Source organism: Chionomys nivalis, chromosome X (assembly GCF_950005125.1).
Source record: "Chionomys nivalis chromosome X, mChiNiv1.1, whole genome shotgun sequence".
Taxonomy (NCBI): Eukaryota; Metazoa; Chordata; class Mammalia; order Rodentia; family Cricetidae; genus Chionomys; species Chionomys nivalis.
In genome coordinates, this window is record NC_080112.1 from 37,642,913 (window position 1) to 37,669,813 (window position 26,901).

At 41.0% G+C, this 26,901-nt stretch overlaps 1 protein-coding gene across 2 annotated transcripts; it reads left to right on the forward strand.

The window, feature by feature from the left end:
- Window positions 1-6,555: 6,555 nt before the first annotated feature.
- On the forward strand, window positions 6,556-25,896 carry Rgn (regucalcin). Of its 2 annotated transcripts, XM_057760078.1 has the most exons (8): window positions 6,556-6,656; window positions 6,847-6,981; window positions 8,708-8,885; window positions 11,757-11,939; window positions 15,544-15,759; window positions 17,427-17,558; window positions 23,898-24,052; window positions 25,165-25,896. In XM_057760078.1, exons 3-8 carry the CDS (start codon window positions 8,723-8,725, stop codon window positions 25,213-25,215), a joined length of 900 nt encoding a protein of 299 aa, XP_057616061.1. In that variant the 5' UTR covers window positions 6,556-6,656; window positions 6,847-6,981; window positions 8,708-8,722; the 3' UTR covers window positions 25,216-25,896. The 2 variants fall into 2 exon arrangements, with proteins under 2 accessions (XP_057616061.1, XP_057616062.1); XM_057760079.1 differs by lacking the exons at window positions 6,556-6,656; window positions 6,847-6,981 and adding an exon at window positions 7,649-7,686.
- The last annotated feature ends 1,005 nt before the right edge of the window (window positions 25,897-26,901 follow it).

The following is a 26,901-nucleotide window of genomic DNA, read 5'->3' on the forward strand; positions in this document are numbered from 1 at the left end:
ACCACTCAGTAATTTTTTTTTTACCTTAGAGGCTTCTCCCATTTTAGAAAAAACAAATACTTTTGTTTGTTTGTTAGTGGCAAGGGTTTCCTTGAACTCCAGATCCTCCCATCCCTGAGGCAGGATAGAAAGACAGGGGAGATTATGGGAACACATGAAGGGAAAGGAGTCCCTCACCCCAAAGTCTGGTTGAAGCCCTTCAACAACTGAGAATCAATATTGCCAGCACGAAGTGCGGGAGATAGCTCAGTGGTTAACAATGAATGTGGAGGACCCAAGTGCAGCTCCCAGAAATCATGGCAGGCAGTTGACAACCACCCTTAACTGTACCTTCAGGGGATCCTGTACCCTCGAGCACATACCCGCACAAAGACACACACACATAATTAAAAATAAAATAAAGCTTTAAAATTTTTCATCATAGTTAACAGCTGATGAAGGTTTTTCCTGACCCAGATAAAAACTTAAGAATTTTCTAGGAATCTCACCAGATACCCTTCTATAGTAAAAAGATCCATCCTAATCTTGTAGACCTGGTGGCTCCTGATTTTATCTTATCAGGCTCCTCCAGAGCCACCAAGTTTTTAATCAAAAAAATGCAAGGATTGCTTAGAAGCCCTTTGAAATGTAACTTAAGCGAGCCATCAAAACTGTATATGGAGCCAATGCCAAGAGACTTCAAAGTGACTCATCTTCCAGAAGCTCATACCCATAATCTTGGCTGTGCTGGCTTCTTCCCCTGCCTGCCTGTCTTCCCATTTCTATTGAACTCCAACTCTGCTCCCTACCCACTCATCCTGAAAGCCTTTTCTGTGCTGGGACCAAGGATCTGGTTGTACCTAGTCAAGATCCCCAGCCTGATTAGGAGAACTCCCGAGAGTGCTCCAGGCTACAGGATAGAGCTGGGGCTCTGCCTCTGCCGTAGCTAACACACCTGCCCCAATGCTGGGATGGCAGCTGTGTGCCACAACACCTGGCGGAAAAAAGAAATCACTCTGATGACTTTCTCCTGAATTTAACTGTTGATTGACCAAAATGTCATTATTTCTCCCTTAAACATTTTTAACAAGCCCATTTCTTTTTGGAGGCTCATTCTGCTTGGGAAGTTCTTCCTATCATTACAATGGTCTCATAAATATTGTTTCAGGCTAGGGACATGGGTCACTGATGGGATGTTTGCAAAGCATGTTCAAGGTCATGGGTTCTCTCTCAGAAACACACACACACACACACACAAATAAATGTAAAAAAAGAAAAGACTAGTTATAGAAGTTGTCCAATTCACAGAAATGACCAAAACTACCCTACCCTGGCTTGCACTAGTGAGTCCTATTTCTCTATCATTGTCCTTATCTACTAGACTAGAATTCAAATACCCAATCATAAGGGCTGGAGAGGTAGATTGATGATTAAGGTGCTCTTCCAGAGGATCAGAGTTCAATTTCCAGTGCCCTCATAGAGGCTTACAACTATTCTAGCCAATTACAGCTAGGCAATCCACCTCTTTCTTCTGGCCTCCACAGGTCCCAGACATATGTGTGGTGCACAGATATACACGCAGGTAAAAGACCCAAAATACAAAATATATTTTTAACAATTTTCTAAATAGGGCCTGGCAAATGGCTCAGCAGATTTGTCAAAGCACTTCTGGAGGACCTGGACTCAATCCCCGGTCCCCTCATGGTGGCTCAGTCATCTGTAACTCCAAGGTCATGGGATCATGCACTCTCTTCTGGGCTCTGTAGCTACCAGGCATACATAGTACACAGACTTACAAGCAGGCAAGAGACCTACTCGTGTAAAATAATAAATAATTTAAAAATTTAAATACCCAATCATATAATTATTCCTATTCCCTGACAGCATCCAGTCCTCAGACTCTCCATGAAATCACCCTAGACAAGGTCAAAACCTTCTATAGTCTCTGTCCAAAACTTTGTTGCTGCAATATGGCACAGTTTTCCATGGTGTGTGCTCTCCTTTCTCGTAGCCATGAGTCAGAGAACTTAAGTTTGTTTGATTGTGGCTATTGTGCTATGGCTATGTAAAAGAACACCCTTGAAGGATTAAGATGTAGGTCAGTAGTGTAGTTTATATAGTAATGTAGTAGCATGAATAGACCCTAGATTCAAGTGCTGCCCGCCCCCCAAAAAAGAGAGACAAAGACAGACTGACAGAGAGAAAGAGAGAGAACATTTGCAGAATCCAGCTAAAAGATAATCAGAAATTCTTTACACTAGTTTTGCAACTTGTGCTGGTTAGTTTAGAATCACCTGGGAGGAATCCAGTGAGGATGACGTGAGAGGCACCATTTCCTAGGCTAGGCACAAGAGTGAGGAAACTTGGCAAAGCTAGCAAGTGAGTAGCCTGTGGCACTGTTGATTTGTTATGACTAGTTTCTTGAGTTTCTGCCTTGACATCTCAGTACTGGGCTGTAATGGAATTATGAGCCAAACAAGCCCCTTCTTCCCCTAAAATAGAACAGAAATGAAACCAGGACACGAATGTTCTGTAAGATGAAAATTTTTTTTCTAAATTGTCCCAGCTAGCTGTGGTGAAACACAACTTTAATCTCAGCACTCAGGAGGCAGAGGCAGTCAGATCTCTGAGAGTTTGAGAGCAGCTTGGTCAACAGAGTGAGCTCCAGGACAGCCAGGGCCACATAAGAAAACCCTGTCTCAAAAAAGCCAAAATTAAAAATAAGGTTATCCCTCCGTGAAAAAAATACAACAGTAACAACTTGAACAAACTGTCAGCATGGCATGTGACAGAAAATAAAGGTGACAAACACCACTCCCAGACCTGTATGACTGTCTAGTGAGTCTTTCCAGCAGCAGATCCAGAGAGCTGAGATGAAGTCCCCAGGAGGATGACAGAAGTCTAGGAGTGAAATAGTGGAGGCCTGAATGAATTAAAGAAGGTCAAAAACAGCCAGGCAGTGGTAGTGCATGCCTTTAATCCCAGCACTCAGGAGGCAGAGGCAGGCAGATCTCTGTGAGCTCTGTGAGTTCGAGGCCAGCCTGGTTTACAAGAGCTAGTTCCAGGATAGGCTCCAAAGCTATAGAGAAACCCCCGTCTCAAAAAACAAACAAACAACAACAAAAAAAAGAATGTCAAAACCATCGGGCAATTAAAGGGAGATTACTCTTCTTTCCTGGTGATAACACCAAATGGCAGATAGCACCATGGGGAGGATCACAGAACTCCTGGACTAGGCATGGGGGCCACAGCAGCTTCCATGGATGTTGCAGCAGCAGCCTTGAGGCCACAGTAGTTAGCTGGGCTGAGGCTGCAGACTCATGGAAGTCATCTGGTCAGATCAATTTACAGAGGGGGGCTTCTGTCTCCCCTCTCCAACCATTAAGAGTCTGAGATAAGTAATAAATAAAATAAATAACCTTTGCCTGGGGGATGTCCCTCCTTTGAGACAGGGTCTCTCATTGGCTCACATCTCACCAATTAGGCTGGACTGGCTGGTCATTGAGCCCCAGGGACCCTCCTGCCTCCACCTCCCAGCACTGGGATTACAACCACATGCTGTTATACACGGCCGGCAGGTTCTAGGCTTTGAACTCAGGTCTTCACATTGGCAAAGCAAGCACTTTACTGATTCATCTTCCCCAACCCCATTAAAGATCATGCTGATGCAGAAGCAGACCCTTGGCTTGGCCCAACTGTCATTGTGTTTGTGTGGAAATGCTTCTGAGAGAGCAGCAGACCCTACAACAACCCTGCAAGGTGGCTCCTTGCTTCTGCACCTAATCTCCAGCCAGAGATACTAGGACGCTCTTAGTGCCTGTGCTGAAGAAAGCAACAATTCTGGTTGCTGCTGATTGTTGCACTTTGGTCAGGGGTCACACCGCTACTTTAGGCAACCTCACCAAAGCCAGACTTGTTGACATCTGCACCATTTTGTATAAACTTACACCAGAGTAGAGGACCCAGTTTTCAACCATGGCTACACTATAGGGAATTTTGTTCATTGCGTGTGTGCGCCAGGGCACACTTCTGGAAGTCAGAGGACAACTTGTAGGACTAGGTTCTCACTCCTTCTACCATGACCATGTGGGTTCTGGATTCATCTCAGGTGGTCAGAAGGACCATTTCTATGGACTTTAATTAGGAAACAAGAAATGGTGAGATGTCCCAGTTTGGATGTTCCCACTCATGAAGGCAGGGCAGGAAGTTTGTTGAGATTGCTTTGGGCCTGTTCACCAGGCTTGCTGACTGTTGAAAGAGGTTGATCTCCTGATATAGCTCTGGGAAAGATCAGGGCTGAGATACAGACTAGGGAGGGAGCCATATGCATTCCAGGAGGCAGAGGAAGACCAGACAGGAACAAAAGGAGACTGCCTAGAAAGTAGAGCAGAAGTCGGGTGTGGTGACACATGCTGTCACCCCAACATTTGCGATGCTGAGGTAGGAGGATCACATTGAGTGTGAGGCCAGCCTGGGCTACAATGTGAGTTCTTGGTCAGTCTGGGATATAGAGTGAAACCCTTCTCACTCCCTCCAAAAAAAAGTTCCCACATTGCTCTGGATGGCTTAGTATGCTTGCCAGAGGCTTTTCTCCAGTTGAACAGTTTGGGAGGCTCCCTCCTTTGCAGATGTTTGAGAACACATTATAGTGATTGTTTTAAGTATATCCTTGGGTGAAGGCAGTCAAAAACTGGTTTTTCCAAGTTCCAGTCCTTAAACTCTCCCCCCACCCCTTCCACCCTGTCCTTAAACTCCCCCCTCTCCTTAAACTTTGAGTTCTGGGAGTACAGCTCAGGGCTACTATGTGTGTGTGATGCATAAGGACAAAGCCTAGGTTCCATCCCCAGTACTGTCCCCAAAGAAAGAAAACTTTGAAATGAGTTTGTTCTGATTGTGTCCAACATGTCTGGAGTATCTTGTACTTTGGGTTGCTCATTTTATTCTTTTCTTACTTAGTGAATTAAAACTATGCCAAGCCAATGGTGTTTTAAATGTGTCAGATGACTTTCAAATCATTCAGAAGGCAACGAATGGGACAGTCAGTATATTCAGGATAGGCGATCTTAGAGTATTTACATACAATAAAGCACACAAATCTCAAGTGTAATACTAGATGTTTATTTTTAACTACACTTATTATTTATGGGAGGGGTATCATGCTTATGTCATAGTCTGTGCATGTAAGTCAGAGGAAAATTAGTGGGATTCTGTTCGTGCCTTCCACCAAATGGGTCCTAGGGATTGAAGTCACCAACTTAGCTAGGCTAGCTGGCCAGAGATGCTCCATTCTCTACTCCAGAGTTACAGATATGAAGCCACCTGCTACGCCAGGCTTTTTCAGTAGGTGCTGGGATCCAAACTTGGGTCCCCATGCACATACACCAAGTCCCCGGCCCCTATTTTAATTTTGAATTTTGGAAATGATCTCATTATGCATCTATGGCTGACTTGGAACTCTTCACCTAAACCTGGCTGTCCTTGAACTTTCAGTGACCTCCTGTTTCCACCTCTGTGTACCACCATAGCCACCTCCCTCCATTGCTTTTTTTTCGGGGGGGGGCTTTGCAGTTATTTTTTATCAGCAAAAACTGGCAGCCCTCGTTCACTGCCCAAGCAAGCACAGGCATGCCTGGGGTTCCTGGACCCTGTCTCCTGGTGCCCCCTCCATTGCTTTTTAAGAAAAAAAAATTGGGGCTCGAGAAATTACTCAGCAGTTAAGAGCACTTACTAATTGTAGATGACATGGGTTCTACTCCCAGCACCCGATCCAGCACCCTTTTTTGGTCTCCACAGACACTAGGCATGAATGTATCCAGTGCACCTATATACATGCAAGCAACACACACACACACATAAAAATAAATGAATATTTTTTTAAAAAAAGGGAAAAGTGGGACAGAGGTAAGAGGAATCAAGGCTATTCTTATCTACATAACCAGTTTAAAGCCAGCCCAGCCTACCTGAGACTGTTTCAAAAGAAAAGAAAGGTGGGGGGCTGAGTTTTGATGTGGAGTTGGTGATATACAATGAGACTGTCAAGCAACAATTTCTTAAGGACTAGGGGTGTGGATCAGTGGTAGAATACCTGCAGGTAGGTGGCCCTGAGTTTCACCGTAACCCTACAACAAGGAAGGGAAAAGAAATAACATGAAAGTACCTTTGAAACTTCCAGACATACCAGTTGAGCACTATAACTACTGACTTCTAGAATCAGCACAAACTCAGGGGTGTTTTGGAGAAGTGTGTAGCTATGTATAGCTCTCGGTGGGGACTGGAAAGCTAACTGTTGTTTAGGATCATTTATTCCATGTGATTTTTAAACCATATCAAATAAAGTCATTTTTCTTCCCCTTCCAAAAATATTTTGTAAGGGTTGGCCTATTGCCACCAAGGCCTTCCCAGCTAGGGAGAGGAAGGGCTTTGTTTAACCGCTTTGTTCTTTTCTTTTTAACCTATTTGTGTTTAACCAGATCCCTGTCCCAATCCCTTAGGCATTTAACAACTTCTTTCTGTTTGTTGAACTAAGAGATTAACTTTAGATAGCTATCCAAACTCCAAAGTTTACGTTTGCTGTGCCCCTGCCGCTTCTCACGCCTGCCCCGGCTGGATTCAGCTGAGTGCTTCCAGTTGCTGTGGGAGACATGAGGGTAACAGCGTAAGCCCAAGGAGCGAGAAAGGTGAGGCCTGCCTGGCGAGTTTTTTTCTCCTTCCCAAGGTTCTCTGCGTGACCTTTGAGCTGCCTGCGCTGTCACACTAGCCTTGCGAATATCCAGGACAGGACAGCATTAGTGGAGAAGGCAAGAAAGCTAGATTCCCAGGCGACCGGGAAGCTAGATTCGCTCACCCTTGTCTTCCCACCCTGCGCAGAGACCAGCCGGAGACCCCGTGCCAGGAGCAAGGCAGGCTCGGTGGCGGTCAGCTTCCCAGAGCTCTGTCATTGCTGTCACTGTCCCCAACCTCGGGAAGCGCAGCAGTGTCCGAAGAACCCTCCCGTTGGCACAGGTACTCCACCCCCATCCAAGCCGCCGGTCAGAACTTCCCTTCCCCCCAACCCGGGCAAAAAATGGGTCATTTGGCAGCGACTGCCCCCTCCCCCCCCCACACACGTTGCTTGCAGGACAGACTGTGGGGTTAAAAATACTATTGCAAAAGTCCCGCGTCTGATCTTGCGGCTTATCTAAGATTGATAGCATGAAAGCCCTTTGGAGCCTGGGCCAATTTTCAACAGCCAATGAAACATGGCAAATGCTACAGTGCTGGTAGTTAATACTTTGAGACAGAGGTCTGAGCTGTGTTTCTAAAATCATGCAATTTGTTGAAGGAAACATTAAACCAAAGCTTGTTCTCCCCCGACCCTTGTATTCACTTGCCCACCCATGCGTGGAACTGCTTAGTTGAAAGCAGGTAGACCCCTGGGAGAAGCATGATGTGCCGCAGTTCCCATCAGCACTAAGGCCTATTGGGGCAGACTTGCAAAGTTTCCTGCTCCTTCAAGGGAGAATTCTTGACAGATCTCTATTTTTCTGATATTTTTTCTTTTTTATTCTCCCAGTTCACTGGTTACAGTCTTTGGCCTAAAATTCAAGCCTAGATTGTTCTTTGCCTGTCGGATTCGGATTCAAGGCTCCCTGCCAACTAGCCTCAAGGAGTCAAGCTTCAACAACTAAGGGAGCGAGAGGCAGAGTGCTGTCGCAAAGCGCTTTCAAGGTCCTGGTTCTATCCGCACCCCCGCCCCGTACTGCCACAAAAAAAAAAAAAAAAAAAAAAAAACCACGAACCAGGGAAAATGCCCTTCACACCTGCGACTGTCTGAATTGAAAATGGACATGGGCTTTTGGGGGGAGGTAGGGAGGGACAGAACTAGATATTAACCCCAAGCCCTAGCGCTAGGAAACTCTTCTACCCTGGCCACACACCAAGCCTCTGGCTGGTAACTTAATTCAGTATATTATCACTGATGAATATATTTCTAAAACTGGCTGCCCCCCCCCCAAGGAGATCAATAGCATCCATTGATGAGGGAGGAGTGAGAGCATAAAAAGGTGACCTGCAGACACCCAGAGGGGCCACCAATAAGGGAGCTGCCCGCCCCTTGGAGGTCAGGGTGCTAGCATAAAAGGCTGACCAGCACTCCTGCTGAGTTAGTACCACCAAGGTGTGGGTGGCAGAGTGCTTCTTTTCTTTTCTGTTTTAAAGGCAGCCTGAAAAGACCCTCACTGGTAAGTTGACTGAAGATGCCTCATGCCGTGTCCTACTAGCCCTTCTTTTTCCTCCTCACCACCTGCTGCCATGCTGCACGCCTTGCTCTGATGGGGGGGGGGTGCACTCGCCTTTTTGTTCTGATCCAATACTGTCATACCTCAAGGAGATTTCACATTTGGTTCCAGGCTGCCTTAATAAAATTAATTTTATAATAAAACAATTAACAGGTTTTTTGTCTTCCTATTGCATATAAAAGCTACATTTACAGTGTACAGAAGTGCTACTGTGCATACCTTAACTAAAAAAAAATACTTTATTGCTCAAAGGTCTCAGTACTGTCTGAGCTGTTGGAAACCTGGTGCAGATAGAATTGCTTGATGCATGATTGCCATTAACCTGCAATTTCAGAAAATTGTCGTATCTGCACGATGCCAGAAACCAAGGTATCCCTGCCGTCTGTTCTGGGTCTTGTGCTGAATTTGCTCCATATAATTGCCTTTCATTTATTCTCTGTTCCCTTTAATAGACTTTTCCTGCGACCATGTCTTCCATCAGGATCGAATGTGTTTTACGGGAGAACTGCAGGTGTGGGGAGTCTCCAGTATGGGAGGAGGCATCCAACTGTCTGCTGTTTGTAGACATCCCTGCAAAGAAGGTTTGTCGATGGGACTCACTCAGCAAGCATGTGCAACGAGTGCCCGTGGGTAAGAATGAAAGCCGAGCTCCTTTCCTCACAGTTAGCCATCTTTTCCCAGCTTGGGGGAATATAAGGGGGACATCATTGCCTTGGGTCCTTCTTCTTCTTTTTTTTTTTTGTTTTTTGTTTTGTTTTTCGAGACAGGATTTCTCTGTGGTTTTGGAGCCTGTCCTGGAACTACCTCTTGTAGACCAGGCTGGTCTTGAACTCACAGAGATCCGCCTGCCTCTGCCTCCCGAGTGCTGGGATTAAAGGCGTGCGCCACCGCCGCCCGGCTGGGTCCTTCTTCTTAAAGCCTGACTAAAGATACTTTGAAATCTTTTGGGTTATCATGGTCTCTGTGCCTGCGATCCATGTGTTCCCACTTGAACCCAATGATGATTATCAATATTTTTCTCATCCTCTTGCATGGAGCACAGCATTCCCACCTTCCTTTGCTTTAGTTTGTGATGCTGGAGATGGAACCCTCGACTTCACGCATGCTCAGCAAGTACTCTACCACCAAACTATGCCTCCAGTGCCCTGTTTTTGTTTTAATGCTGAGGTACTATATATAGTGTCTCTTTCAGTATAGTAATTGCCTTCGGATAACAGTATCCATGGCGAACACTCCATTAGTGGCATAGCAAAAGCTATCTGCTCTGGTTAGGCCAAGACCTCCATTTTAAAAAAAAAAAAAACCAACAATATAAACAGATGTATCACTTCTTTGTGGAAAAAAAAAAAGAGTTCCTAGGCTTCAAAAGCATCAACCAGTACTGTTTACTCCCTGCACAAATGTGAGATTACTGACAGGATTCCCAAGAGAGCTTTGTGGTTTCAGAGGAGTTTTAGGGCTTTCTATGTCTCAAGGCAACGGGCGGGAAGTGCTTATCGAGTAGGCAAACAAGTTTCTGTTTTTGTTATTGGATCCTTGGGAAGAGATAGCAGGATTTTCTTAAGTCAAAGGGAATTTCTGGTTTCTGCTCTTTTCCCATGAATCCAACTGTGAGTTTAAAGCATGTTTCCCTGGTGCTGAAGATTGAAACCAGGACACACACACACCACGAGCTGCATTCATTTGAAAAAATTGATTTTGTGTGAGGGGCATACTGGTTCCACTGCACCCATGTTGACGTCAGAGAAGAACTTGCAGGAGTCGGTCCACTCCTTCCACCATATAAAGTCAGAGGATAACTTTTGGAACTCTTTTCTTTACACTATATGAGTTTTGGGGATTGAACTCAGATTATCAGATTTGGTAGCAAAAAGCCCTTACCTACTGAACCGTTTTCTTTATAAGGCAAGGGCTTGATATATAGCTAAGGTTGATGTGGAACTCACAGGTTCTTGCTTCCACTAGAAGCAGCTTCAAACTTACCCATCAATGTGTTTATAGCTCCAAGCAGAATGCTTCTGCCTCTGCCTTCCCTGGTCCCTCATTCCCAGCATTCCCCAAATTCTTACCCATAATTAGCAGTCTCCCAGTCTTGCAAAGGGTCTATGTGTTAGCAGGAGTTTGGAAAGCTAAATTATCAGGAGGCATCTCAGGCTGTAGTTAGATTCCTTGTTAAGAGCATGACCCTCAGTATGATTATAGGATAGATTCATTTCAGGTTCCCTATCCTCAGGACCACGAGGCGTGCACCCACCCACTGTGACAGTGGAACTGATCTATTGGGAGCTCTCCAAGGCCAGCTGGACTGGGACTGAATAAGCATGGGTTGAAACTGGACTCTCTGAACAAGGCGGACAATGAAGGCTGATGAGAAGCCAAGGACAATGGCACTAGGTTTCGATCCTAATACATGAACTGGCTTTGTGGGAGCGTAGCCTGTTTGGATGCTCACCTTCCTGGACCTAGATAGAAGTGGGAGGACCTTGGTCTTCCTGTAGAGCAGGGAATTTGGACTGCTCTTCAGTATCGAGAGGGAGGGGGAGTGGACTAGGGGGAGGAGAAGTGGAGTGGGGATAGGGGGAGGGGAGCGGGGGGAGGGGGCAATATGTGGGAGGAGGGGGAGGGAAATGGGAAACGAGGAGCAGTTGGAAATTTTAAGTAAAAAAGAATAAAAAAAAAAGAAACAAAAAAAAAAAGAGCATGACCCTCCTTATAGGGTCTTGTATATTCCCAGGGTCCCCAAGGGCTTGAGTCAACTTCTGAGCAGGGCTTTGAGCTAAGAGCATTTAGCTTTGATGAGGTGCTTGGGAAATGTTTCTAAACAAGCTCAGATAAGTGTATTTCCTGTGATACTCAACATGATAATCTCTCTCCACTTAAAATGATTTCTTTTTAATACAGAGAAGAATATTAAAACCAGAAAAGCTAACTATTAAAATAAAAATATAGGAATATAATAGAGATATAAGGGTTGTATTTCATTGCATATATAATCGTATTATTCTTATCATGCATACTTTCAAAAATATTTGGAAAATGAAAAACAATTTGTAATTAAATATATTAAAAATAAGGACTGTTTCAACATGGTATTAACTAATACGGCAGTGTACACCAATAATACTAGTATTCAGAAGGTAGAGGCAAGAGGCAAGAGAATACTGAGATTGGGGCTACCCCTCAGCTACATAGTCAGACAACATCTTAGTACCATTAAAATCACTGGACCCACGGGGTGGTGGTGCACTCCTTTAATCCCAGCACTCGGGAGGCAGAGGTAGGTGGATCTCTGTGAGTTTGAGGCCAGCCTAGACTGGTCTACAAAGCAAGTTCTAGGACAGCCAGAACTAAACAGTGAAACCCTGTCTCGAAAAAGCAAAAAAGAAAAAAAAGAAAAAAATCACTGAACCCCTGTCTAAGAAATGAAATATGACACAGTGACCTCTGTGCTGGACCACCAGACTGCCTACTACCTTCTAGGTATTGTCTTTACTTCTGCAGATGCCCCAGTTAGCTCAGTGGCACTTCGACAGTTGGGAGGCTATGTTGCCACCATTGGAACCAAATTTTGTGCTTTGAACTGGGAAGATCAATCAGTATTTGTCTTAGCCACGGTGGATAAAGATAAGACAAACAATCGATTCAATGATGGGAAGGTAGATCCTGCTGGGAGATACTTTGCTGGTATGATTTCTTTCTCTCTTTTTTTGCCCCTATTTCTTGTGTTTGAATCTTACTCTGTGTGTGTGTGTGTGTGTGTGTGTGTGTGTGTTGCTGTGGGATGAAACAAAAAATGTATATATACTAGATAAGTGTTCTACCAAAATAAGTAATACTATATAATGAACATATATATGTATTAAACCTTACCTAGAGTTAGAGAGTAACTTGTAAACATTTTGTTCTTGTTTTCATATGTACTCTATCTGAGCCTTTCTCTCTCCAGAAACATTTAGGGTTGCATGTGTATGTGTGGGTGTTTTGTGTGTTCCCTAAGGAAAGTGACTTTTTTTTCTGGGACACAGTCTTACTATGCAACTTTGGCCAGACTGAAAGTTGCTAAGTAGACCAGGCTGACCTTGAAGTCACAGAAATACACCTGTTTCTGCCTTCAGAGTTTTGGAATTAAAAGTGTGGCTGGGTGGTGGTGGCGCACGCCTTTAATCCCAGCACTTGGGAGGCAGAGGCAGGTGAATCTCTGTGAGTTCGAGGCCAGCCTGGTCTACAAGAGCTAGTTCCAGGACAGGCTCCAAAGCCACAGAGAAACCCTGTCTCGAAAAACCAAAAAAAAAAAAAAAAAAAAAAAAAGTGTGTGCCACCGTGCCATGCCTGGTGAGAATGGCATGCACACAATTTAGTAAGCGACTTACAAAAGTTTAGCATTGATTCAATAAGTCTGTATTTCTAGTATGTCAACTGACTAAATAATGTCCATTATGGAATTTTCCTCTCCAGTGAGGGATCTAGTCTGGAATCACATATTGTACTTACTTGTCTTTTCATCCTCTTAATGAAGCATTTTCTTGACCCTCTCCCCTTCTCTCTTTTTTATGGCATTGTCATTTTTAAAGAATATGATCCCTTAAGTGTCTTTTGGCCATTTGAACTTCTTCTGTTGAGAATTCTATGATCAGTTCAGTGCCCCATTTTTTAATTGGGTTAATTAGCATCTTAAAGTCTAGTTTCTTGAGTTCTTTATATATTTTGGAGATCAGACCTTTGTCTGTTGCGGGGTTGGTGAAGATCTTCTCCCAATCGGTAGGTTGCCTTTTTGTCTTAATGACAGTGTCCTTTGCTTTACAGAAGAGAGGACCTATACACTATATACCTATATATAGAGAGAGGACCTATACACTATATGCCTATATATAGAGAGAGGACCTATACACTATATACCTATATATAGAGAGAGGACCTATACACTATATACCTATAGAGAGGACCTATATACTATATACATATATAGAGGACATATACACTATATACATACATGTATGTATGTGTGTATGTGTGTATAGAGAAGGGGGACCTATTCACTGTCCTCTTGCCGCTCAAGCTTGCTTCTCCTATTTGCAATCTGTTTTCCTCTTCTTTCAAATGAAGTATGAAATAGTAGCTTCCCAGTTTTTTTGCTCTAATCAGAGTCTGCTCTGGCCTCTGAGAGCATGTGTCACCCAGTCCATCTCCCTGAATACTGAACACCGACTTAAGGGAATGAAGTACTTGAGATGAATGCATACGCTGCTGTTGCTGGGCAAAGCATTCTGTAAGCGGCAGTAACTCTCCGCTCTCAGTTCTTCTACGGCCTTGCCGTCATTTCATCTACCTTCTGCCACTGAGAGAAAGATGTTAATTGTTCCCAGTATAATTCAGTATTTTTCTACCTCTTTTCAGGTATGACAAATTTTTCTTTGTGTATTTTAAAGCTCTACTATTAAATACATAGACATTTAAAATTACTGTGTATTCTTAGTGAATTGGCCATTTTCAACCTGTAACTCCCCTCTTTGCCCACCATATGTAATATGACATTTTTCCTTCATTGTTTTCAAGTATCTTTATTTGACTTTGGGTTTCAGCAATTTGATCACAGAGTGTGTGGGGGTCTGGGTTCCTTTCTGTTCATTATGTTTTGGATTTGCTCAGCTTCTTAAGTCTACTGAAAACTTTGATAATTTTCTCCAATCTGGAAAGTTTTGAGCCACATAACCTTCAAAAACCTTTGGCCTGCACTTTTTCTTTTTCTCTAGGCACCCACTGAGGTATTAGCCATTTGCTGTCCTGTGGCTACAGGATCTACTCTTTTTGTCTTCCAAAGCTTTTTGGCTCTGCTTTTCACTTTACCTGGTTTCTTTTTTAAAAGCTTTTTAAAAATTATGTATACAGTGTTCTGCCTGCATGTACACCTACAGATCTCATTATAGTTATGAACCACCCTGTGGTTGCTGGGAACTGAACTCAGGACATCAGGGAGTGCTCTTAACCACTGAGCCATCTCTCCAGCCCATGACCTTATTTCCATTGCTCTAACATAGACTACACTGACCCTTTGTTCTTGTGGATGCTCTTCTGCTATTGAGTTGGTCCATTGCACTCTCTAGTTTTGTTTGGTTATTCTTCACAGCTTCTAATACTTTGGCAATGTGCTCTATTCTGAGATTCGTGACTCTTTACAATTATTTTTTTTATAAAACTTGCATTAGTCTTTAACAAAACCTTCCAACATCTGTGCCATATGATTTTCATAATCTATGATTTCCTACACTTATTGAGTCATCCACCCTTCCTTCTCTGTGTTGCTCAATTTATTAGTTATCTTTCCATCACAATAATGAGATAGCTAAGGTGATTAATTTATAAAGAGAAAAAAGGTTATTTTGATACACATTTTTAAAGATTCTAGTCCATCATCAAATGACCCTATTGCTTTGGACCTCTGATAAGGAAACATATAGTGTTGAGAATGTGTGGTAGAGCAAATTGCACATCTTGTGAGCCAGCAAGTAAAGGATGACTAGACTGGCCAATGTTCCACAACCCCCTTAAAAGTCATGCATCCAATAACCTGAGACTTCTACTAGGCTCCACCCCCTAAAAAGTCACAGCATCTCAAAAGCCATTAACACATGGGCTTTCAGAGACATTCAATGCCAAATTATAGCACCAAATAATTTTAGCTTATATCCTAGAGATTATGAATATTGTGTTATGAGACCCTGCACATTGTTTAAATCCTTTAGAACATGTGATACAGGCTGAGGATGAGCCTAGGAGTCCACAAATCTCTTTTAAGGGGTTACTTTCTTACATATCTCAGGCTGTCCCCAATCTTCTGATCGTCCTTCTTCGGCTTCCAGAGTGCTGGGATTACAGGGGAGGGGCCACCACACTTAGGGTATACCATGCATTTTGTTCAGGTTTTATACTTATGCTCAGTAGGAGAAAATGAGGTTAGTTCATGTTTATCCCTTCTTATTTGAAACCATATCTCTAAATTGCTAAATAGTGTGTGTGTGTGTGTGTGTGCATTTTTGTATATGTGTATGTGTGTGCATGTTTGAGAGAAAGAGAGAGAGAGAGAGAGAGAGAGAGAGAGAGAGAGAGAGAGAGAGAGAGAGTGTGTTTGAGGAAGGGGGTCAGCTGGACCTCAAAGTCACCAAGCTGTTTCAAATTCACCCTCGTGTCTCCTAATCTAAAGTGTTGGTATCATGATCCATAATGAGGGAAGATGGGGGTTGTACAGGATGAACATCTACAGGACTGAGCTAATGTTCTTTGTGTCCCAAAGGCACCATGGCTGAGGAAACAGCCCCAGCAGTACTTGAGCGGCACCAAGGGTCCTTGTACTCCCTCTTTCCTGATCACAACGTTAAGAAATACTTTGACCAAGTAGACATCTCCAATGGTTTGGATTGGTCCCTGGACCATAAAATTTTCTACTATATTGACAGCCTGTCCTACTCTGTGGATGCCTTTGACTATGACCTGCATACAGGACAGATCTGTAAGAACATCTTTATTATTTTTTATAATACCACTCATATCATTTTTATATCTTAATTATCAGTAAGGAATCTCTCCCACAGTCCATGTGAAAAAGTATTTATTTGTCAACTACAGAACTTTGAAATTAAAGATGACTCAGACTTGACTGAGCTGCCAGTCAAACTGTGGTCCCCAGCACAGCTGAACTCTTCTATTTGGGACTAGGGCTATAGCTGGCCTACTGCAACTAGGCATGAACTTTTTCTTTCCATCTCCTCCCTGGAGAATGAATCTTAACCTATCAGATAGTGCCTAGAGGCACATAATATACAACAGAGTGCGAGAAAAGAGGGAAAACTCTGAACATTTGGGTGCCCGATTCTTATTTGATCTTTAGTTAACCATAGGCAAATGAACAACCTTTGAAACGGAAAAATAACAGAAAAGTGCTTCCAGGTTGGTTCAGTTCCATCAATGTTCTGTAAAATGAGCCATCACTGGGAACTTCTAGGGAAAAAATTATTTAGAAGACTTTAAAACGGAGACCTTGAAACTGTTTGATGAAAAGTGCCATACAGGAAGAGCAAAACCAATCATAAAAATGACTTGAAAAAAGTCACAAGGCTTTATGTAGATTTAATCAAGGGCAAACTCTTCCAGTACAGAGGCTTTTCTTTGAAGTGTGTAGTGTTCTTTTTTATGACTATTCTTACCCAATTTCCTTACACATGGTTTTAACATTTTTCCATTATACCTCAATCTGATTGCTGGAATGACCTGAATTTTGTCGCTGTCTATTCTTCTGCATTTTTTTTTGAGGTGCTGGAGACCAAACTCATTTCTTTGTATGTGTGCTAAGGTACAATTCCAGCCCTCCTCTACCTTTCAGTGTCCATTGTTTATTTACTCTGGATCTCCTTTAAGCAGCCTGAGGATTTTAGAATGCCCTTTTTAATAAGTAAGCTCTTTAAATATTGTTTCTTGATTTTGTAGCAAGTAAGAAAAATAATGAGTGGCTCCCCAGGTTTTGTACATGCATTATTCATATGGTACCATTAGGCTGCCATAAATCTTCAGCTTAGTAAAAGCAGGAGTGTTGGTAACTAAGAGAGTGATCTAAGCACAGACTGAAGAACGTCCGAGATAGACTTGCAAAGCTTAGTTTTGGTCAGCCTCAGAGAGCTACCTATTGATACTTTACTAAGAATTCGGAAATGACACGATGACCGCTCCTTCAAGACTAATCCTAGTGCTCACAAGTCTGAGGCAGAAAGATTATTTTAAGACTCTAAAGACAGATTGGGCTACACAATGAATTCTGGGCCAGCCTTGGATATAAAATGAAAACTTGTATCTACATAAATAATGCAGCTTTATTGAGCTTAGTGGTAGAGCATTTGTCTACCATACACGAGGCTCTGAGTTCTATTTCCAGAAGTGAAAAAAAAAGAAAAGAAAACTTTTCTTTTCCTCTGAAGTCTTAGAAATCTTAGGCATATATATCTATAAAGACAAAAGGGAGTGAATCTATCTCAATCATGCAGTAAAAATCCTCTGTTCACATGCCAGTCACTAGACAAGCATAAGTGACCAGTATTTATAAGCAGCTTGAGAGTGCACTGTCTACTCGTCAGCATTGTGTGACCCATTGTTTTGTCGTGTTTTGGTTTTGGTTTTCAACTGCAGCCAACCGCAGAATTGTTTACAAGATGGAGAAAGATGAACAAATCCCAGATGGAATGTGCATTGATGCTGAGGGAAAGCTTTGGGTGGCCTGTTACAATGGAGGAAGAGTAATTCGTCTAGATCCTGAGACAGGTAGGCTGGAAACAAAATGGAACACCCTACCCAGTCCAGAAAACTAGAGATCATTACTAATACAGTTAGAGTTATGTTAGTGGTCTTAACTGGGCAATTTTGGAAATGAAGGCAAAATACACAACGCCAAATTTATAGTCAAGAATTTCTATGGAAGTAAGTCTGCCAAAAGTTAATTGTCAGAGAAGGTAAGTTAAATACATGGATGGGAGCCAGGTAATATGGTAGCTTATATATAAACCTAGAAAACAGGAGATTAAACCAAGGGGATGGTGAGTTTGAGTCAGTCAAGCCATGTGGGAGTTTGTAGTCAGAGATGGCTTGTTCATTCCCAGCTGCCCAGATCCGAAGTAATCACACAGAAACTATATTATTTGCAATACTGTTTGGCCAATAGCTTAAGCATATTACTAGCTAGCCTTATATTTTAAATTAACCCATTTCTATTAATCTGTGTATTGCCACGTGGTTGTAGCCAACTAGTAAGGTTCCATCCAGCATCTGTAGGGCTGAAGAGATGGCTCAGTGGTTAAGACCATCCAGCATCTGTCTTCTACAGCGGCACCATAGCTTCTCACTGACTCTGCCTTCTTTCTCCCAGCATTCACTTTAGTTTTCCCACCTAGCTAACTCTGCCCTATCATAGGCCAAAGCAGCTTCTTTATTCATTAACCAATAAAAGCAATATATATACAGAAGGACTTCCCACATCATTTCCTCTTTTCTGTCTAAATAAAAAGGAAGGTTTAGTTAAAAATTACATGTAACAAAATAGGTGTCAAGCAAGAATTACAGTTACAATATTTATATCTACTTTATATTTTATCATAACTAAGGAAAACTATAATTATAATTATCTATTGTTTAACTCCATCAAAGACTTCAGAAGTATATAATATTACCTAAGTAAACAGGAAGTGCATTTTAAGTAACTTCCAAAACTCTAAAATTGACAGAGACATTTCACTGCCTAAACAGACACCCAAAGTTCTTCTGTAACATTGGGATACCCATCTTCACCCTACAGGCCCATAGTATCCAGCAGACTTTTCCAAGAAGCAGGAAATTTCAAAGACGGTTCCCCCTATATTGATAGTTTGTCAGTCACTTTCTTCTGTATCCTGAAGAATGTCTGGCAGACTCTTTTCATGAAGCAGGAACCCTGAAGGACCATCTCATCTTTAGGCAAGTTCGGCAGTCATTTTTCTGTGGGTCCTGCATATCCTTTTCATACAACAGAACATCAAGCAGTTCAGGCAAGAGCAGTTTCTTGCCCAAATGGCTAACCAACTCCATAAGGTGTCTCTTCGATGCCCATCATCTTCTTGAAGTAAATTGGTGCTGCCAGGAGCAGATGTATCTCATTGTCATGAAAAGTCCTAAGTTCTTAAAACATTTTAAATACCATATTTTGTTAGTCTTTGAAAGATCTGAAGAATACCTATCTAACTGAAATATATCTCTATATATCTAGAAAACCTAACACATGACTACAAATCTGACTATCATAGATGATTTTCTATTAACCTATATTTTTTATTATACATTACATTTTTAAAAGAGCTGCACGAACACAATACCTTAAACAAGAGCCGAAATACACATATAACAAAATTGATCTTAAATTTGTATCAATAAACCAAAATCCATACCAATACAAATCTCTATAGGATATCTCCCTTTAAATGTAAACAGACATTTATAAACAATTATTTAGGTAATTTGTGCATAGTTTTTTCCAAACCGTTTCTTGCTTTTTGTTGGGCAAAGTAATTTTGGGAGTTCACAGAGACCTTTTGGATGGTCTTGGTTCATCAAACCACATTAGTCTGGAAAGAATCCACAAAAGCAGGACCTCTTTCCAAAGCAACCCAAATTTTGAAGTCAAAATACCTTTAATATATATATATTTAATATATATATATATATTTGTTTAGCTTAGCAGCCCCCAAAGCAAATATCTCTCTGTAGTCAAAAAATTCAAAAGAAAACACAATACTATACATAATTTGTACTCTGTGTATTTTCCAGCTATACACTGCTTATTTTTCTTTATTCCTTTAATCTATGACTGTCTGTACTCTCTTTAAAGACTATGTTTTATTTTTTTCTATAATTTTCTTCTCTCTCTCAAACCCATGTACATATATCCAATAATGTAACCTATTTAGAGGTCTTTTCCATCTGAATTTGCTTTTATTGCAAAACATAATTTTATCTGTAGTACTTTTCTGACCAGGACCACTTCTAAAAATGCTTAGCAGGCATTGCTAGCACCAGCTCCACAGTCCTACCTGTTGGCTTCACCCAATCCAACATGGTGGAGGCCTCTGAGAGCCATACACACTGCCCCAGCTCCAGGGTCACAGCCAGTCTATGTCACCATTAAGCAATTAGCAACATGTTGCTCACAAACCCCATTTAAGTGCTCAGCCTCCTGAAAGAGTCAGAGTTCATGCTGGCATCATGAACAAGGAAAACCAGGAAGCTACCATTTCTTTTTTTATTTTTTATATTATATATTTTATATTTTTACTGATTTTTATTTTTTTTCTGCTCCCCTCCCTGCCTCTCCCCTCCCTTTCAACCCTCCCCCAAGGTCTGTCCCCATGCTCCAAATTTACTGAGGAGATCTTATCTTTTTCTACTTCCAATGTAGATTAGATCCATGTATGTCTCTCTTAGAGTCCTCATTGTTGTTTAGGTTCTCTGGGATTGTGATTTGCAGGCTGATTTTCTTTGCTTTATGTTTAAAAACACTTATGGGTGAGTACATATGATAATTATCTTTCTGTGTCTGGGTTACCTCACTCAAATTAATGTTTTCTAGCTCTATCCATTTGCCTGCAAATTTCAAGATGTCGTTATTTTTTTCTGCTGTGTAGAACTACATTGTGTGAGTGTACCACATTTTTCTTTGCATTTCTCTGATGACTAAGGATGTTGAACATTTCCTTAAGTGTCTTTCAGCTATTTTAGATTCCTCTGTTGAGAGTTTTCTGTTTAGGTCTGTATTCCTTTTTTTTTTTTTTTTATTATTTGTTCTTTTGATGACCAATTTCTTGATTTGGAGATCAGACCTCTGTATGATGCAGGGTTGGTGAAGATCTTTTCCCATTCTGTAAGCTACCGTTTTATCTTATTGACCATGTCCTTTGCTTTATAGAAGCTTTTCAGTTTCAGGAGGTCCCATTCATTAGTTGTTTCAGTGCCTGTGCTACTAGGGTTATATTTAGGAAGCAGTCTCCTGTGCCAATGCGTTCAAGTGTACTTCCCACTTTCTCTTCTATGATGTTCAGTGTGGCTGGCTTTATGTTGATGTCTTTGATCCATTTGAACTTGAGTTTTATGCATGGTGATAGATATGGATCTATTTTCATTCTTCTACATGTTGATATCCAGTTATGCCAGCACCATTTGTTAAATATGCTTTCTTTTTGATATTTTATTTTCCATTGGATATATTTTGCTTCTTTGTCAAAAATCAGGTGTTCAAAGGTATGTGGATTAATGTCCGGGTCTTCAATTTGGTTCCATTGGTCCTCCTGTCTGTTTGTATGCTGATACTAGGCTGGTTTCAGTACCGTATCTCTGTTAGTAGAATTTGAAATCAGGGATTGTGATCTTTCCAGAAGTTCTTTTGTTGTACAAGATTGCTTTGACTATCCTTGGATTTTTGCTTTTCCATATAATATTGAGTATCGTTCTTTCAAGGTCTGTGAAGAATTTTGCTGGGATATTTTTATTGATATTTATTGAGCTCTACATTTTTCTCTGCTCCCCTCCCTGCCTCTTCCCTCCCCACTTCAACCCTCCCCCAAGGTCCCCATGCTCCCAATTTACTCAGGAGATACTGTCTTTTCCTACTTTCTACTTCCCATGTAGATTAGATGTATGTAAGTCTCTCTTAGTGTCCTCATTGTTGTCTAAGTTCTCTGGGATTGTGGTTTGTAGGCTGGTTTTCTTTGTTTTATGTTTTAAAACCACCTATGAGTGAGGACATGTGATAATTGTCTTTCTGTGTCTGGGTTTTTGCTGGGATTTTGATGGACATTACATTGAATCTGTAGATTGTTTTAGGTAAGATTGCCATTTTTACTATGCTTATTCTACTTACCCAAGAGCATGGGAGATCTTTCCACTTTCTGGTGTCTTCTTCAATTTCTTTCTTCAAAGATTTAAAGTTATTGTCATACAAGTCTTCCACTTGTTTGGTTAGAGTTACTCTGAGATATTTTATGCTATTTGCGGCTATTGTGAAGGGTGATGTTTCTCTGATTTCTTTCTCTCCATTTAGTGTGATGTTGGCTGTTGGCTTGCTATATATTGCCTTCATTATGTTTAGGTATGTTCCTTGTATTCCTGCTCTCTCCAAGACCTTTATTATGAAGGGATGTTGTATTTTGTCAAAAGCTTTTTTGGCATCTAATGTGATTTATCATGTGTTTTTTTATTTTAGTGTGTTTATATGGTGAATTACATTGACAGATTCTCATATGTTGAACTATCCCTATATCTCTGGGATGAAGTCAACTTGATCATGGTAGATGATGGTTCTGAAGTGTTCTTGGATTTGATTTGCCAGTATTTTATTGAGTATTTTTGCATCAATGTTCACGAGTAAAATTGATCTGTAATTTTTTTCTTAACAATGTCTTTGTGTGGTTTGGGTATCAGGATAATTGTAGCCTCAAAAAAAGAGTTTGGCAATGTTCCCTTTGTTCCTATTGTGTGGAACAATTTGAGGAGTATTGGTATTAGTTTTCTTTGAAAATCTTAATAGAATTCTGAGTTGAAACCATCTGGTCCTGAGCTTCTTTTGGTTGGGAGACTTTTGATGACTGTTTCTATTTCTTCAGCAGTTATAGGTTTGTTTAATTTGTTTATCTGGTCTTGATTTAATTTTGGTAAGTGATATTTATCCAGAAGTTTGTCCATTTCCTTTAAGTTTTCCAGTTTTATGGAGTATAGGTTTTTGAAATATGGCCTGATGATTCTCTGGATTTCCTCCATGTCTGTTGTTATGCCCCCCCTTTTCATTTCTGATTTTGTTAATTTGGATATTCTCTCTCTGCCTTTTAGTTAATTTGAATAAAGGTTTGTCTATTTTGTTGATTTTCTAGCAGAACCAACTCTTTGTCTCATTGATTCTTTGTATTGTTTTCTTTGTTTCTATTTAATTGATTTCAGCTCTCAATTTGATTATTTCCCGCCTCTAGTTCTCTTAGGTGAGCTTGTTTCTTTTTGTTCTAAAGTTTTCAAATGTTCTGTTAATTCACTAGTGTGGGATTTTTCCAGCCTCTTTATATAGGTGTTTAATGCTATGAACTTTCCTCTTAACACTGCTTTCATTGTGTCCCATAAATTTGGGTGATGTTGTGTGGTCATTTTCATTGAATTTTAGGAAATCTTCAATTTCTCCCTTTATTTCTTCTTTGACCCATTGATGATTCAGATGAGCATTGTTTAATTTCCATGTGTTTTTGGGCTTTCTGGAATTAGTATTGATGTTGAATTCTAGTTTTAAGCTTCGGTGATCTGATAAGATACATGGGGTTATTCCAATTTTTTTGTATCATTGAGGTTTGTTTTGTTACCGAGTATGTAGTCAATTTTGAGTAGGTTCTATGAGGTGCTGAGAAGAAGGTATATTCTTTTCTGTTTGGATGGAATATTCTACAGATGTCTGTTAAGTCCATTTGAGTCATAACATTTGTTAGTTCCCTTATTTCTCTGTTAATTTTTTGTCTGATTGACCTGTCCAGTGGTGAGAGGGGAGTGTTGAAGTCTCCTACTATTAGTGTGTGTGGTTTAATATATAATTTAAGCTTTAGAAGTGTTTCTTTGACATATGAGGGTGCCCTTGTATTTGGGGTATAGATGTTCAGTATTGAAATTTCCTCTTCATGGATTTGTGACTAATATGAAATGTCCTACTTTGTCTCTTTTGATTGATTTTAGTTTGAAGTCTATTTTGTTGGGTATTAGGATAGAAGCTGCCATGTCTTATACTGAGTCAGTAAGCCTTCTCTTAAAGGAGTTGCGGAGCTCCTGCTCACTGCCAGCATGTAAAGCCCATGGAGGGGGGGAATGCTGGCTACCAAGAAGCCATGCTTTCTTTTGTGTCTAGAATTCCTTTCCAAGCTTCCTCAGGTTTTAAGTTGTTGTAGTCTGCACATGTTGGTACGCCATTCTGATGTGCATTAGGCCCTTCCAAGGGATAAATTCTGACCCCCACAGTCTCTTAGACCATCCCTATCCTTCATAAAAGCTCCAGAAGCATTGTGTATGTTGCAAATTTTTAGACCTAAATTTCAAATAAAGTATTTGTTGAACTAGGAAAAAGACTCCAAACTGTAAAGTTGCCTGTTGATAAAACAACATCATGCTGCTTTGGAGGAAAGGATTACTCTGAAATGTATGTGACCTGTGCCAGGGATGGGATGGATGCTGAAGGCCTTCTGAGGCAGCCTGATGCTGGTGGCATTTTCAAGGTGATGTGGCCTTTTGGGGGGTGTGGAGGGTATTCTATTAAATAATTGATCAGTGCTTCTGCATTCTTCCCATAAAACATGTGATTGGCATGTTAATCTAGACTATAAGTTATGTAAAGTTCAGAATGATGTGTCTGACCTACTTTCAGTATTTTGAAATATTTGCATGCTTCAATAGTGTTTGTAAGATCATCTGATTGTTCTGATGTTATAAAAAGATGTGCAGGTTTTTAACAATTTTTTGTGACAGAGCAAACACTGATTTAAAAATCTTACATGAGTCAAGCGGTGGTGGTGCATGCCTTTAATCCCAGCACTCAGGAGGCAGAAGCAGGCAGATCTCTGTGAGTTTGAGGCCAGTCTGGTCTACACAGAGAGAGTTCCAGGACAGCCTGGTCTACACAGAGGAACCCTGTCTTGAAAAACCGAAACAAATAAATAAAAACCTACCTTAGCCGGACAGTGGTGGCGCACGCCTTTAATCCCAGCACTTGGGAGGCAGAGGCAGGCCGATCTCTGTGAGTTCGAGACTCGAGACCAGCCTGGTCTACAAGAGCTAGTTCCAGGACAGGCTCCAAAACCACAGAGAAACCCTGTCTCGAAAAAGAAAAAAAAAAAAAAAACCTTTCTTGATAGGTGAGAAAAATAGAACTAAAACTAAATTGTTCTATATCAGTGTGCATGCTTGCTCATTTAGTTAGAATGTATGTGAATGACTGGTTGAACCATGTAATACCTCTTTTTTTTTTTTTAGTTTTTTTTTTTTTTTTTTTTTTTTAGTTTTTCGAGACAGGGTTTCTCTGTAGCTTTGGTTGCCATATATATATATGGCAACCATGTGGTTGCTGGGAATTGAACTCAGGTCTTCTAGAAGAGCAGTCAGTGCTCTTAACCACTGAGCCCTCTCTCCAGCCCCTAGACATATTATCTCAATTTGCTTGGTGTTTGTTTGTTTGTGACAAGATCTCACTCCATAGCCCAGGCTAGCTATGTAGTCTTTCTGCCTCAACCGCCCAAGTACTGAGGTTACAAGTATGAGCCACCATGCCTGGATTTGTAACAATGGTTTGAAGACTATAATTTACCAGTTTCATTCTTTTTTTTCCCAACAGATAACTGGTCTTGGGGTCAAAGGAATCGCCCCATATTCCTATGCAGGGTAAACTGCAGCTCTTCCTTGCTGTCAGAAGAAAATGCTTTAAAGACAACTGGAGAACTAAGGGACTTAAATCAATGAAATTTCAATCTATTTTTTTAATGAGACAATGATATAGCAGGGTTAGGCTTTAATTTATAGTTTTGACTGGGTGCTGGGGAATAAACCCAGTGTGTGACATATTAATTAAGAACATAAATTAACAGTGAACTACATTCCTAGTTTTTTTTTAAAAGTAGAGCATTTTTCACAGAGAATAAGTGGCTTTAATAGCACATTCTAGGCCTTCTATTAAAAACAATCCTATAGAAACGCAAAAAGTTGTTCAACTATCAATCAGCCTGATGACTGCAAATTGCTCTTGGGTTGAAATGGGACTATGTCCATTTTTTCCTGCATTCCATACTTGCTGTATCCAAAGCTTCAAAAAATTAATGCATAGAAACTTGGTGATTTATAATGATTTTGGAATACTTCCTGTGTGTTATTTTTACAAACTAAAATACTGTCACAGGATATGATACAAACACCGTGTCACAATCTGTGGTTCTAACTGCCGCCTACTGGATATAAAAAAAATACATCACATGGCAAAGAATTTACGTTACTTTTTTACATTTATTCATCCGTGTCTGTGTGTGTGTGTGTGTGTGAATGTGCAAATCCTATTTCAAGGACTTGATCTCAGATGGTACCTTTATTGACGGAGCCATCTCACTGAGTGTTGCTACTGCTTCCTCTTCCTCATCTTCCTTTTTAAATATTTATGTATTTTATGGATGTGACTGTGCTATTTGCATGTATGCCTGCATAACAGAAAAGGGCATCAGACAGAAGAGACCATTAGATCTCATTTGAGAGCTAATGTCATTGCTTGGGAATTGAACCTGGGTCTTCTGGAAGAACATCCAGTGCTCTTAACTGCTGAGTAATTTCTCCAGCCCTCTTCCACTTTCTTTTTTAAAATGTGATCCCTTTCATGTAGTTCATGCTGATTTTGAGCTTTCTGTGTAGGTGAGGATGGCCTTGAATGCCTGAGCCTCCTGCCTCCATTTCCCAGATGCTAGGATTAGAGATGTGTGTGTGCCACCATGCCGAGTTTGGAAAGAATTTTTTGTGGCGGGTGGGGCGGGGGTGAAGAAGGACGCTTAAAAGAAATCCAAGACTAGTTCAGAATTGAGAAATAGATGGTTATTTATTTAGGGGCAGACTCACAAATCAGAATCCTCTGCTGGAGCGGAGATCAGAAACCAGATCCCGCAGCTGGAAAAGAGGCCAGACACATGCTCTACATCGGCATATATAGTATAAGAGGCCACGCCCAAGTGGGCAGGTAACTACTGGCTGTAGGACTTCCTATGGAGGGGGAGGTTCGAGACAGGGTGTCTCTGTAGCTTCGGAGCCTGTCCTGGAACTCGCTCTTGTAGACCAGGTTAGCCTCAAACTCACAGAGATCTGCCTGTCTCTGCCTTCCGAGTGCTGGGATTAAAGGAGTGTGCCACCACTACCTGGAAGAAAGAATTTTTTAAAAGTAATATTGTTGAGCTATAATTAGCCTGATCATATTTAAAGTGTATAAAATTATCATATATTCATATATATGTCATATATATTCATATCAACCACATAAAAAGCAAAAGTTTACTTGTGTCCCACTGTCATCTTTTCTTTCTGCCCTTCAGCATGCTTTTAC

Bases quoted from the DNA above. Each gene is read 5' to 3' on its own strand.
- Rgn (XM_057760078.1), top strand. From the start codon at position 8,723: ATGTCTTCCATCAGGATCGAATGTGTTTTACGGGAGAACTGCAGGTGT. The intron at 17,559-23,897 runs GTAGGCTGGAAA...TTGTTGAACTAG, and splicing joins TCGTCTAGATCCTGAGACAG to GAAAAAGACTCCAAACTGTA. The intron at 24,053-25,164 runs GTGATGTGGCCT...TTTTCCCAACAG, and splicing joins ATGCTGGTGGCATTTTCAAG to ATAACTGGTCTTGGGGTCAA.